Raw genomic sequence first — 13670 nt, 5'->3', positions numbered from 1 at the left:
CCGGCGAGATGGACCTCACAACCACCATTATCGCCAGTATTATTGTCTGGATCGTCGCTGTGGTTATCATCCTTCTCGCGATCTTATTGTTTTGTTGGTATCACAAGCGATACAAGCCTAGGTACGTCAACGTTTCACATACCTAGTCATCTATACGATCTTCGTGGGCGGCGCTGATCCCCTTGCTCTACCTAATAGGAGACACTTGCGGATGACGATCGTATTGGGTAAACACAGAATCACCGGACATCCGGACGCAATCCTCGCGACACTAAACGATCGCTTGGAGCGCAGTAAGCATGCATGATCTCCTGTGGCAGTGGTGAATAGCACTAACTTGCAGGCTAGTGAAGGAGCTCGATTTGGCATTTAGGCCCGCCAACGACGATTTCCGTCACGATAATTCCAGGCAATCATCGGTAGAGGACGAGTACACCGGGGAGGACAGGGTATAGATAGCAGCAGGCTTGTGACGCTATACCTAACGTTTGACAAACTGGGTGACATGGGCTTTCCAACCACAACAAAGTTCTTGCTAGGTATGAAACCTTGTTCCGGGATGCTCGACATCATCATGTGTACTTTGTACGGTTCTTGGAAAATAGAACTATCCATGTACGGTTCATCCAGTTATAACGTAGTACACTGACTGAGCGCAATGTCTATAAAACAAGGATATACCACCGCGATGTCCTACCAGGAAGAGGAACTTAAACCCATGCACCCAAATAGGACTGTCCCACTGACCAGAACCTACCTCTTGCGCGGCTCGGCGAACTTCGCGGGATGGTATGTCAGCACAAACCCGTGTGACCGACAGCTGCAGGCGCCACAACCCTTGCCCGGCTAAAGTTCTAGCAGTGTCCGCTTGCATAAAGGTATGAGCTACAGATTCGGTATGAACAGTGCGCTTGTAAACATTTGAGCATTTGGATGTAAGATCGCATGAGACCAGGTTAGGTACCGATACAACACGAGCCTTTTTCAATTAGCCCTCTTTCATTGGGTGATGGGTGTCAATTGGCAGGGTATAACAATATACGGGATAATCTATACAGAATTTTAACAGCCCTATACAATGTATCCGTACAACCACGCCAAGACCCGAATAAACCATCCATACTGGTTTGGAGTGCTACCAGCGCCAGTGCTCGCTGTAGTGCTGGGACTAGTGTTGGCCGAATTTCTGGCCGCAATAGCGGGGGGAGGGGGGGTGGTGCTGCTTCCAGCCACGGCGTAGTGGCTAGTTTCCATTCCGCTGATTAGCCTTGTATCAAGAAAATTTTTGATGTTAGAGTTTCGCTCAACCTACTCAGGCTTCTTTCTTTCTTTCAGCCCCTGTGGCCCGGGGCATGGGGGTGGGAGCTGGGGCTTGGGGCGGAGGCCGTGTTGAGAGTGAGAGTGGCGTTGGGGTTGGATGTAGAGTTAGAGTAGGAGCTGGCGCTGGAACTGGAGCTGGCGCTGGAGATGGAGGTGGACTTGGACTTGGATTAGGATTTGGAACTGGAGCTCCAACTGGAGCTGGGGTCCGAGCTGGGGTCCGAGCTGGGGTCATGAGTATGCCCGCAGCAGCATTTTCATGCAGTCGCTGCATGTCCCCTGCCCCTTGGGCAACTAAATAGCACCGATCAGTACTTTACAGCTCCTAGTAGTTGGCCAAGACACTCATACACAGAAGATGGTCCCCTCTCCTCATCCATGCAGTCATCATACGCGGATCGCTCCGCACCTTATAGTATGGCTTGACCGGGGTTATCACGCTGCTCATATGTCCGCTAGTAGTGATTCCGTTTATTAGCATCACACCAGTAGCTACTATATTTGATGTTTTACAATATACCTGGTTTGCGCCGCCTCAAACAGCGCTGGCAGCACCAGACGACTTGCCCCACAATGCTGAAGGCACAGAGACGCACGATAATGGAAAGGGCGATCAAGACCTTCCAGGTGCGCGGGTCTGCGTCCATCTCATACTCGGGCTGAATAACCCTCATCTTCATGTTGCCGCTGGTTGCCGCTGGTTGCCATTCCGTTGATTAGCCTTGTTTCTAGAATGTGTTCGATGAAGTTTCGCTCAACCTACTTAGGCTTCTTTTGGTTTAGCCCCTGGGGCATGGGGCATGGGGCCCGTGGCCGAGGCCGTGTTCAGAGTGAGAGCGGCGTTGGAGTTGGAGGTGGAATTGAGATCGAGGTGGGCGGAGCAGATTCACCCATCGGCAGAATAGATCAACCGATGCATACCTACCCACGACATCAAAGCACAACCAATCCCTCACGAATCACAATACACCATAAGCACAATCAAGAATACTCGGTAATTTCCTACCGAAACCCCGATGCAACCCGATTCACGATTTAATAATGCGCTGCGCTGAGTGGTGGATGTCCCCGGTGCCTGCCTCATACGATCCACATGATCGGTCCCCCTAGTTTGAGGCTTGCCCGGGTTGGCGACATCGACTCATTGAGTCTTGCAGCGGCTATTTGACGATGTGATTTATAAATTCTTCAGTTCTCTCGAGATTGTTCTCTTTGTCTTGAGCTCATTGCCTGTTGCTTTGCTGATTGCTTTGCCGCCGAGATCCCATTCCCGACGCACCTGCTCCTGTCTCCGCTGCGAATCACACGATGCAGTCCACTGAACACCGGATTCATGCACTAGTTGCAAAGCGTGAGAAGCCCTTTTACTCAAACTATCTTGCTGCTAGATAGAAGCTCTAGTGAATGAAGTGCTAACCGAAGAATCTCCATCACCAGGACCGACACTCCTTCCATCCGCAACCAGAACCACAACACACCCATTGCTGCCCAGGTATGTACAATTCCGCAGCATTTTACATCTTGAGCATCCCTTGACATCAAGGTGACACCCACGCCGCTGCAATCTCACCAGACTAAACTCAACAAGTTCCTCGCAACCCACCAGCACCTCCACCAGCACCTCAACCACCACATCACCCCCCCTAAAACTCCACACCCTCACCCCCTCCCACGCGCAAGCGCACCTCGCATCCCAACGCCTCAACCGCCCCGTCGCCCCGCACCTCTCAATCTACAAATGGTAAATCCACAGCGTCTCGTCCGCCCTCGAGCGCAACACAGGCCTGTTATTCTCCGGCCCGCTCTACCTCTTCGCAACCTCGTACCTGGTCGCCCCATACATCGGGTGGGATCTCTCATCTGCTACTCTCGCCGCATCCTTTGCAGGACTCCCGGTGTTGGCGAAAGTGGGGCTGAAATTTGCGGTTGCGTGGCCGTTTACGTTCCATGTTGTTAATGGGGTGAGGTATGTGGTTACGGCGTTTGGGACGGGGTCGTTGAGGAGTCGGGAGGTTGCTGTTAGGGTTGCGTGGGGGGTTGTGGGGGTTAGTTTTGTGAGTGCGGTTGGGGTTGTTGCGTTTTATTAGATGTGGTGGTTGTGGGATGTTGGGGATGGATGGGTTCTCGATGTGAGGTTAGCATGGGTTTCGGGAAGATATCAGTGGGCATAGTAGTGGAAGGAATGATGTTAGGAGGTTCGAGCAGGTATGGTTTACCTTGTCTACTATTCACGTTCAGGGGTACTCGTTCTGGCGTTCGAAGGGATAACATGATTACTTGCGAAGAAGATAGTTCTATGTGGTAGCTAATCCGTTTCATTGGTTATCCTGTATGCTTGAACAGTGATGTTTAGTTATACCGCCACATAGATGGACAATTGGAGCTCTTAATGCAAAATTCTGAGCCTAAATTCAATCCCGAGGAAATCAGAGCAGTCCTGATTGAGCATAAACTACGCATCGCTCGCCGCCGTTATGTCAGAGAAACAGAGGTCAGCCGATATTTACAGTACGGGGAACATTCGCCTCGTAGACTCATGGAAATAGTCCCAGTTTGAACGCACGCATAGACAAGGATCCTGCCGGGCGACGTCCATTGTCACATGAAATAAGCCTCGGTAGACATTCCTTGGGATGTGCAGGTGGTCGGTAATTTGCTAACTCCATTGGACACAACAAGCTGGACTGGCAGAAATCCGCTGGATCGGTATGGCGATGTACAGCGACCGGTCAAGCAGCGAGACCCGTGTTGCTACCAATTGCTTGAGGAGGAATGTATGGTTGGATGGGTCCACGTAGGCGACGTCCGGGAGTAGCGGGATTGTCTCGGTCGGGGTATCAGAGACGTTACCTATGCGTTGACGCAAGAGTGAGAACCGTTGAGGGAAGCAAGAGCTATCGCGGCATATGTCGAAGCAAGCTGTATATCATAACCGCCACTACAGCCAGGAGAGTGGCTTGTCTAGAACACATCTTAGACAGTTAAGACTTCAACGCCGGCGACGCCACTATGAAACTCATTAGTCCCTGACTTGCCGGTGACTCCACAGCTGTCATGTTGCCTTACTGATCCGATATGTGGTCAGGGGGTGAAAACAGAACTTACACGTCAGTGTGAGATGGATTCTCAAGGTCTGGTTCTGTTATCATTTTCCGACGAGCGCCTGTGGTAGGCCCGGAGGCTGGGGGGGAGAATAAGGTTAACTTCGCTCCAGTTGAACGCGCAATCGTTGTTCAGAGGTTGAACCTCGTGGGTCCACGACGCAGGGGCAATCCGGGGCTCCACAAGAGCTCAACGTTATTTTTATTCTGGTTTCGTTATATACCGCTATCGCTATGGTAGTGGTTGTGATCGAGCACAATGATTGCGTACGGGGCTTTTCTCGGCAATGCGTCCTTTTTGCGATAGACATGGGTCTAGATGTGGCCGTCAACGAATGCTCCGTCAGTAATACGGATTATCTGCAGAATGCGCATCGTGAGCTATGACAGCTTGTGGGTAAGGGTCTCCACAGCAGCACGCTGGGAGGCAGAAGTCAGCAAAACACTCCAACATGCGCCCTGGTGCTATGGATTCTCACCCAGATATCAACACCAAGAATGCTGGATCGGGGCGTTGGACTGCTAACTTTTGCTACTCCAGCTTCATCAGGGCGAATTAGATGTTGTTTGCCATGACATCACATATCAACACCTTGACCCCTGGTGAAAATGGAGAATTGGCCTAGGTTTGTATTCGGTTGTTGAGCGTGGATGACGTCCTCGAGGCGAGGTCTGCGACTGTACTATCCTGACTTATAAAGTGGGGGATGTCAGCACATAGGATCCTGTTGCTGCAAACCATCTATACTTATAATCTTTCATCGCACCTCAGATATAGCAATTGCTATCGATATGAAATCCATTGCAGTGATCGGCGGAGGGTGGAGCGGCTGCCATACAGCCCTCGAGCTTGCAGGTGCCGGACACCAAGTCACCGTCATCGAAAAGGGACCACACCTGTTCGACGGAGTGTCAGGCCAGTTTGGTATCCGAGTGCACAAGGGACCCCACTACCCGCGATCGTCAGGCACGCGAGAGAGCTGCCGCCGATCGTTTGTCAGATTCTGCGAGAGGTACTCGGAGCTGGTCGTCCCCGTCAAACCCGCCATCTACTCGCTTGCTCGCCTGGTTCTACCGGCCACGAGTCCAAAGTCAACGCAGCCACTTTCGGGGATGTCTGCGGGGAGTCTACCGAGTGCGCCCGTGTGGATGTCAACGAGCAGTGGCCGAACACGGAGCTCGAGTGTGCGTACAAGCTTGACGAGCCTTGTGCTGTGCTCAATCCGTACTTGAAGACGTATTTCCAGGATAGGTTGTCAAGTGCTGGGATCAGTATTCGGCTCAACGACGAAGTGACCGAAGTCAAGAGACAGGAGCAGCAATACCAGGTTCTAACCTCGACTCGCTTCGAGGGTTCTTTTCATAAGGTAGTCAATGCCACAGGGTATATGTCCGCCTTGCCTGATGGTTTGCTGGATAACCTTCCTGTCAACCTCGATATCCGGTATCAGGTCTGCACTGCCCTGAGGTATACCGATCGGTATCCCGAAGACTCTCCCATCTCGTTCATCGTTATGGACGGCTGGTTCCCTTGTCTCATGCCATCCTTGAGTGAGCCTACCAGTCGAGGCGAATACGTGATGACGCACGGTGCATACACCATTCTCGGCTCATTTGACACTGGCCCTAAAGCTCGCGAGTGTCTGGACAATCTGGATCCCGAGTTCGTCAACTGTCATATCCGCCCGAAGATTGAGGAGCAGATGGAGCGCTTCTGGCCGGGATTCAAGGAGCGCTTTAGCTATCATGGCTGGAAAGGCTCGGTAATGCCCAAGTTGGTGACGGATACGGAGTTCCGGAGCTCGGTCGTGTTTGAGTCGGGCGGAGTGATTTATATCTTCCCTGGGAAGATTTCCAACGTGATGGAGGCAGCGGATGAGGTACTGTCCCTGCTTGACGGCGGACAGGTGATCCATGCGTCGGAGTTTGGGTATGCGAGAGATTCGGAGCTGAGTCGCAGTCGATCGGAGATTGAGCAGCGCCCTACGTCCCAGGATCGGAATACCTGTTTCCTTCAAACCCACCAACAGCTTTGTGTCAAGTCTTAGATGCGAGACGCCTTTTGTACTAGATTGGGCTGTATTTTCCAGACTGTCGCACGATATATCACCCGCTCAAGTCAACGTCCCATGAAAGTAAATCCCGTGGCCACTGTAAATGATGAATGAGCGAGGTATTTGCGGTACGCTGAGACTTTACAGCAATGATTGGCTAGAATCCCTCCAGCAGGATAGTTAGTCAGACATATCAAGGATGCACTTCCCCTAGCGACCTACTGTAGTTATCCTGCCTGATACTCTTCCCATCCTCGTCATTTGGCGCGTCGTCTGAATCACGAGCATTGTTCGAGTGTCGTGCAAGAGGATCGAGTGCTGATGGAGCAGATTGCGTGAAGTTCATCGCCATCCCCGGTGACCCGTTTGTGCCACAAATGGAAGGCACGCTGGTCAACCTTATGTCCTTATGATCCAGGATAGCGACAAGTACGGATGATGGCCGCCAACCCCTGCAATTCATCAATGTTGCCGAGGCGTGCGATGTGCTGATCTTACCTTTATGGCTCGAGTCTATCTGCTCCTAATTTTTTGCTCTCCTCCTGGTTTTTTGCTCTCCTCCGGCGGCACCGAATGTAAGCCGACATGACGGATGCGGGGTCTCTTTGTTACGGTAGCACCCCATGACAGCGCTGCTCTTGGTGGAACATAATGCGAGTAGATACTCTGTCACGCCAGAGACGTCATTCTTGAGAAGAGGGATTTTCCAGGTTGCTAACTAGCAGGCGAACTTCATACTAATGTGGTGGAAGCTTGAGCTGCCAAAACCCGCCACGCAACAGCCACCCGGCATCGAAAGCAATACGGAAAGCTTAACACGCTGTCAAGGAGTGGGTGCCACCGTTGAGGCCGTCTCGCTGATGGAAATGATCTACAGAATGGCTTATTCAACACCCTGCTAGTCCTTTGTGAATAACGCTAACGCAGACATCAATAGAGTCTACCCATGGTTCCATCCTCGAACAGCCTAGGGGGGCACAGCGGTTATAACACGCGACTGTCCTCGTTATCGGAATGCTGGTGCAGCTAGGTTTCAAGAGCCGAAGCCTCGACATGCGGTCCATACCCTCATTCTGGCTGCTGGCTGACTGTCTACTGCTGATCCACGCGGTCGGTGTATTACCCTTGACACCGGACATCCGTGCAGACACGAATCGCGACGGATTCGTCGATCTCGTTGGAGACTCAGATGTACATTCAAAAGCAACTTGGTCCATCACTCGCGGCGCTATATTCCTCCCCAATGTCGGCGACAAGCACCTACGCTATTCTCACGAAGACCTAGCCGGAAACCCGCTCAGCGACAATGAATTCGCTTCCTGCCATGATGCTTCTGGCGACCTACTCATTGCGCCTGAAAACATCGCACTATTGAGAACCGTGCCACTACCTGACATCCCCGATGGAGCAAGCGCCCACATTTACGCCACCCCGCGTACAGCCTACGACCGCGTTCGCATCTTCTTGCCCAAAGACTTGGAGAACCCCAACAGGATGGAATCCTGGAGACTTATCGATCGGCAGTTCAACTTCAACCATACTCAACTGGCTGCAGGGTTGGTTCTCGGTATCGACGGTCGCGAATTCGTCAAAGACTCTGAAAAATGGGACGGCCATGTCACGATCAACTTTGACGTATACGAGACACCCGGTTCGGAAACATATGTAAGGGACTCTGTCGCTCTGAATGTCGCCCCCGTTCTGACACACCATCACCTCCAACGCGTGAACCAAATCGTAACGATTGATGCAGACGAGACGGATCCTGCACAGCAGTACTTTGTCGACCAACTAGAATCCGCACGTAGAGCTGCCGGACTCGAAGCACCGGTCCTCCTGCTCAACTATTCCGCCGATATCTGGGCGCAAGATATCCTCGAGCCTGCATATGCGAGCATGCCTGGTCCTGACGGCCCGGTTTCTATACGTATCATGCTTCGCTCCGCTCAGTCCACCCGCGTCGGAGGTCGAGAGATAACGGAACAGCTTCGTGGGCCTGGTGTTGGCTTTTGGCAGCCTGGAGACGCAGCTGGTATTGGTGTCACTGCATCAGGTTTTGGCTCGCACACGATCAACAGCTATGGCAACCTCGAGACCATACCACCATATCGCTCGAAATCCGGAGTTCTCTATAAAGCCGGCAGAACGATCCAGGGCAAACACTACCAGGAGTACCCGGCGCAGTCTGTACGAGATCTAATCTTCGGTCAAGGTGTACAAGACACACTGTATCTCGAAACAGGCTGGCTGATAGTCGGCCACGTCGACGAATTCGTGCAATTCCTGCCATTCGACAACGAATTGGGATTCACCATCGCCATTGCGAGTCCGCAACGAGCCCTCGACATCCTAACCAACGTTCAAAACAAAGGTCACGGCGACACGCCAGCCGTAAGCTTCAATCCCCAGCCGCAAATGGAACGGTTCAACATCTCAACCCCTCCAGAGTTCCTAGACCTCACCGTAACAGACCTTCTCAGAAATACATCCTTTATCTCCGTCAACAACTACGCCCAGAAATGGATCAATCACAACCTCGAACTCCTCCTCTCAGACATCCCCCTCTCCCGCGCCGACATAATCGAAATCCCAACTCTCTACTACGACCAATCCCAAAACACAGGCGGAGATTATATTCTCCGCGACGGAACAAACAATGCCTCCCCTCCAGTCCTAGAGGGCGAGTATAAAGTCCTTGCATTCTTACCGGGTGCCATTAATGGCATTGTGTCTGGAAAGCATTATATTGCGCCGGATCCGTTTGGGCCGGTTGTTGATGGTGTTGATGTGATTAAGCGGGGGGTTGAGGAGGCGTATGGAAGGGCGGGGATGTGTGTGCTTTTTATTGATAACTTTTTCAGTCATCATAATCAGGCGGGGCAGGTGCATTGTGCTTCGAATACTTTGAGGGGGGTGGATGGGGTTGGGTGGGAGTGATGGTCATAGCCTGTTGGGGATAGGTTGTTATATTAGGGCATTGGGAATTGGAGAAACAGTGCAGAGACTCTGTTATCCTCTCGCCTAGGCACTATATGCTGCAGAAGCAGACAATCTACCCAGCTACATGGTTGAAGACCAGGAGCATGGAGCACTCCAGCTAGTCCATTGATACCCTGAATCGACTGGAATATATAAAACCCTGATAAGTCAATTGTGCTACCACGCTAAGTCCACACACATTCTCGCTCTCTTTCTCTCTCCAACCTACTCCTGCTCCTCAAACAACCCCGGAATCCTGCCATTGCGAAACAAATCCACAAAAATCTGATGATCCCTCCTCGCCTGCGCGCCATACCTCTTCGCAAAATCCACCAACACCTCAACGAACCCCTCCTCATCCCCCCCAATAACACCATCAATCACCCTCTCCGGCGAAAACGGCACCAGCTCCGAATGCCTCCCATCATCATCCCCCGCCCCATGCATCATCGCCGTTGCCCGCCCCAAATCCGCCACAACGGCTTCCATCTCCTCAATCTGGTTGATATCAGACCAATCCAGATCAACTGCATACGGGGAAACTTCAGCAACGAGTTGGCCGACGCCATCAATCTCCGTCCAGCCAAGCCAGGGGTCGGCATGTGCTTGCAGCGCACGCTGCGAGATAACGGTGCGATGCCCCTCGTGGTGGAAATAGCTTGCCGCCGCATCGTTCTCGACGTGTCGCGAGACCGCAGCGGCGGTGGATTGCTTCATGTAGATGACGACGTCGTTCTCGATTGCTTCGCTTTTCCCCTCAAGCAGGATGTTATACGAGGGGAGACCGGCAGAGCCGATTCCTACCCCGCGGCGTCCGACGACGTCTTTGACGCGGTAGGCTCCGGATTGGGTTACTGGGACGGGGAGGGTCTGCAGGTAGTTATTGAATGCGGCGATTACTTTCTCGCGGGTTCCGTCGTCGAGGGGCACGGCGCCGCCGCCGGGGGTGAAGCGGCGCTCGTAGTTGTGGATTTCGGTCATGGAGTCGAGAAGCCCGACGCGGGTTTGCATTCGCGCGTCGCGGAGGGCATCGAGGAGGGGGCCGGCCGCTGTATCGAGGGTGAAGCGGGGGACGGAGTCTTGGTTGTTGGAATGAGCGAGGGTATGGATGCGCTCGCGGTATGCGGATGCGTAAGCTCTCACGAGACGGGCGATTTGTTTATCGGAGAGGGCCTTCGCGTAGCCGATTAGCGCGATCGAGGCCGCGAAGCGCTTCACGTCCCAGGTGAAGGGGCCGACGTAGGCTTCGTCGAAGTCGTTGACGTTGAAGATCAGGCGGCCTTGCGAGTCCATGTAGGTGCCGAAGTTTTCGGCGTGCAGGTCGCCGTGGATCCAGATGCGGCTGGATTGGTCGGAGAGGAAGGTGTCGGTTTTCAGGTCTGATTCGAGGTCGTGGTAGAAGAGGCATGCGGTGCCGCGGTAGAAGGCGAATGCGGAGGCGGCCATTTTGCGGAATTTCACTTGGAAGGCGGCTGGGTCGGCGGCGAGGAGGTCGCCGAAGGCTGTGGAGAAGACGGAGAGGATCTCCTCACCTCGTTGCTCGGGGTCGCTGTTTTCCCAGGACATTTTGGTTGGTTTTGTGGTGTTGTTGATTGTGCTGGTTGAGGAGGAATGAGGGTAACGAGGGGTTTTTATATCCGGACCCTGACAATCAGACAGACAGATAGCTCCTGTGGCAGTGCGGTGCGGGGACCTCTGAGCTGTCTTTCATTTAGGGAGGACATGATATAGCACTATATGTCTTGGCCTGCCTCTCAACGGGCATTATCTTCAGCTCCGCCACGGACTGGAGCATCCCAAGCGGCTCGGCGTGTCTCAAGCCAGCTCCACCGTTGAGCCAAGAGGTTTCCTCTCCTTTTGCTGCAAGCTGTGGCTGCCTGTGACTGCAGCTGGCGCTTGTTGTTTCAATGGTGAGATTGAGGAGGGAATCGTTGGCGAGGGGTTAACAATGAGTCGATATATTAATAGATGCCGTTTTATACTCTAGTCCGGGTCGGTGCGGCCGCTAAAACAGGGGTCTATCTCGACACGTCAGACGGTCAGAGTTAGCTCTTACTGTGGGGTCAATAATGGCCTGATTGATCATTTCAGTGCTCTGTGATTTTATTCTGCTTCGTTGTTCGCCTGAGATCAGCTTCCTCAATACTTTTCCGCAGAACTCCACGCATTGTGCTTCCAGGCCGAGAAGATGAAACGAGAAATCGTATGTATCAAAGGAGCCTGTGGAAACACGGGGATTACACTTATTTTCTCTACGGGGTCGGCCTGCTAATAAGTATCAACGTGGGCAGGATAAGGTCAACAATTGCCCACATACCGGATAGAAATTCAATGCTGGACCGTTTAGACGCACTGTGGAATATGCCTGTACAGTTTCAGAGTCGAATTTCGGCGCCAGTAGAGGCTATGCTGTGGTATGAATAGTGCAGTAGCGAGCGGACTGCAGTGCCCAAGCGTCTGTTTAATGAGATCCATACAAGAAACACGCACAGGGTTGGTGCCAAACCTCGCTGAAAGAGCATCTTACCCCGGTGTCAATGGAAATGGAGATTTGAGCATTCCTTCCTTTTAGCTGTTGCACGCTGAGTAGGTTGAACTTCCAGGACGCTCAGGGCCTCCACTCTCTCGCTGGCTCCTCAGAACCTTTTGATGCTAAGCCGGACAAGCATAGATAGCAGGAAGGGGGTAACAGGGTTAGTCCAATCTAGGTCTAGACGCACGATCCTGGTCGATTCAGCCACAATGCATTCGACCCCTCATTCAGCCTCACCCTTCACCTCGAAGTCTCCCACCTTTCTCAAGAGTAAGAAGGAAATAAGGGGCGACAGCCATGCTGACGCAAGAGGACTATCGCATCGGCTGGATCTGCGCCCTCCATCTGGAGCTCACCGCTACTGAGGACGACGAGAACACCTACGTCCTTGGCGGCATTGGACAGCATAACATCGTGATCGCTTGTCTCCCTGCAGGGGTATATGGAACAACGTCCGCAACAGCAGTCGCGCTGCAGATGAGAGCGAGCTTCACGGCCATGCGATTCTGTTTGATGGTCGGGATTGGCGGCGGGGCACCTACACCGGAGGCTGATATCCGACTCGGCGATGTTGTTGTTAGCAAGCCAACCGCTGGGTATGGGGGCGTCTTTCAGTATGATTATGGCAAAGCTGTTGCTGGAGGCGAGTTTCTTGCGACAGGCAGTCTGGATAAGCCGCCTGCGGTGCTGTTGACGGCGATTTCGAGGATCCAGGCGCGGCATCACCTGCACGGCAACAACATCAGAGGTATCTATGAAGAGGTACTGGGGAAGTATAAGGCATTGGCGGGCACGTTCGTATACCTCGGCAAGAACAATGATTTATCTTTTAGGTTGGGTATGACCATGTCGAGCCGCTGGAGACTCATTGTCGATCGTGCGATAAGAATATGCTTGTGGTTCGGCGATCGCGATCGCATGATCAGCCACGGGTTTTCTATGGACTAATTGCCTCGGCGAATCAGGTTTTGCGGGACTCTGTTAGACGGTATGCGCTCTCTCAGAAACACGGTATATTATGCTTCGAGATGAAGGCGGCGGGCATGATGGACGACATTATACGCCGTACATAGAAAACGGTCGGCTGCGATTTGCGGAGTAAGCTGCCTGAGACTCCGTTGCGCGGTCACACCTAACAGATTCTCAGCATCAAGATTCGGCACTGTTTTTGTGGATCTCTGAGAAGGATTACCCGTTTGATTGATAGTCACCTTCAAGAAGCTGAGGGGAAAGTCCAGGGCATCATCCTCGCGGGAGACCTAGCGAGAACGCCATATGTTCAGGATTACTTAGCGGAAACCTATGAAAAATCCGGGTTTCCAGTCATTCGGCCAATGGGCATGGATCAGTAAGTACTGACACCTTGCCGGCGATTAGTCTCAATCACTCATACTGCTGTAACAACAGAGAAGCTGCTGTTCTGCAAAGCGCGTTGTACAGGGGATCAACTGTAGGAAGTTGTCCTACATGATACAGAATACAGGTCCCGTGTACGTGACTGCGCCAAACTCGGCACCCGAGGGTTGCAGAGGCGATGCTATAATCATCGTTTGCCATCAGGGCTGATTGTCATTCACCCCATTCTACACCCCAGCACGGATATGTACAAAGCCTGCAACGCCATACCTTAACGCCATAGTATAAATCTCCATTCCAGGCCGTTGTCATTATTCCAGCTTAGTT

The 13670-nt window shown here is 52.6% G+C and overlaps 7 protein-coding genes across 7 annotated transcripts; 5 read left to right on the top strand and 2 right to left on the bottom strand.

Annotated features, from left to right (window-relative positions):
* The first annotated feature begins 2494 nt into the window (after positions 1-2494).
* Positions 2495-3322, top strand: BJY04DRAFT_79938 (uncharacterized protein). The gene is made up of 3 exons (XM_073721098.1): positions 2495-2669; positions 2758-2812; positions 2909-3322. Exons 1-3 carry the CDS (start codon positions 2629-2631, stop codon positions 3275-3277), a joined length of 465 nt encoding a protein of 154 aa, XP_073570095.1. The 5' UTR covers positions 2495-2628; the 3' UTR covers positions 3278-3322.
* Positions 3323-4349: 1027 nt separating this feature from the next.
* BJY04DRAFT_191541 (uncharacterized protein) lies at positions 4350-5340 on the bottom strand. Its single transcript, XM_073711657.1, has one exon. It carries the CDS (start codon positions 4730-4732, stop codon positions 4520-4522), a length of 213 nt encoding a protein of 70 aa, XP_073570094.1. The 5' UTR covers positions 4733-5340; the 3' UTR covers positions 4350-4519.
* Positions 5214-6469, top strand: BJY04DRAFT_219276 (FAD-dependent oxidoreductase; the record flags this gene model as incomplete). The annotated part of the gene is made up of 2 exons (XM_073716533.1): positions 5214-5332; positions 5389-6469. The coding sequence occupies 2 exons, from the start codon at positions 5214-5216 to the stop codon at positions 6467-6469; spliced, it is 1200 nt and encodes a 399-aa protein (XP_073570093.1).
* A 1059-nt stretch (positions 6470-7528) lies between these two features.
* BJY04DRAFT_219275 (protein-arginine deiminase domain-containing protein) lies at positions 7529-9412 on the top strand (the record flags this gene model as incomplete). The annotated part of the gene is made up of 1 exon (XM_073716532.1): positions 7529-9412. One exon carries the CDS (start codon positions 7529-7531, stop codon positions 9410-9412), a length of 1884 nt encoding a protein of 627 aa, XP_073570092.1.
* A 12-nt stretch (positions 9413-9424) lies between these two features.
* Positions 9425-11050, bottom strand: BJY04DRAFT_191537 (DUF2252 domain-containing protein). The gene has a single exon (XM_073711656.1). It carries the CDS (start codon positions 11018-11020, stop codon positions 9680-9682), a length of 1341 nt encoding a protein of 446 aa, XP_073570091.1. The 5' UTR covers positions 11021-11050; the 3' UTR covers positions 9425-9679.
* Positions 11051-11454: 404 nt separating this feature from the next.
* Positions 11455-12092, top strand: BJY04DRAFT_191536 (uncharacterized protein; the record flags this gene model as incomplete). The annotated part of the gene is made up of 1 exon (XM_073711655.1): positions 11455-12092. A coding segment is annotated over exon 1 (215 nt), but the record flags the coding sequence as incomplete, so codon positions are not given.
* Positions 12093-12284: 192 nt separating this feature from the next.
* Positions 12285-13060, top strand: BJY04DRAFT_208131 (nucleoside phosphorylase domain-containing protein; the record flags this gene model as incomplete). Its single annotated transcript, XM_073713949.1, has 2 exons — positions 12285-12785; positions 12821-13060. The coding sequence occupies 2 exons, from the start codon at positions 12285-12287 to the stop codon at positions 13058-13060; spliced, it is 741 nt and encodes a 246-aa protein (XP_073570089.1).
* Between the last annotated feature and the right edge of the window lie 610 nt (positions 13061-13670).

Source organism: Aspergillus karnatakaensis (genome assembly GCF_047715665.1).
Source record: "Aspergillus karnatakaensis strain CBS 102800 unplaced genomic scaffold BJY04scaffold_31, whole genome shotgun sequence".
Lineage (NCBI taxonomy): Eukaryota > Fungi > Ascomycota > Eurotiomycetes > Eurotiales > Aspergillaceae > Aspergillus > Aspergillus karnatakaensis.
The sequence above is the reverse complement of the archived record's forward strand: the minus strand, read 5'-3'. Positions and strand labels throughout refer to the sequence as shown.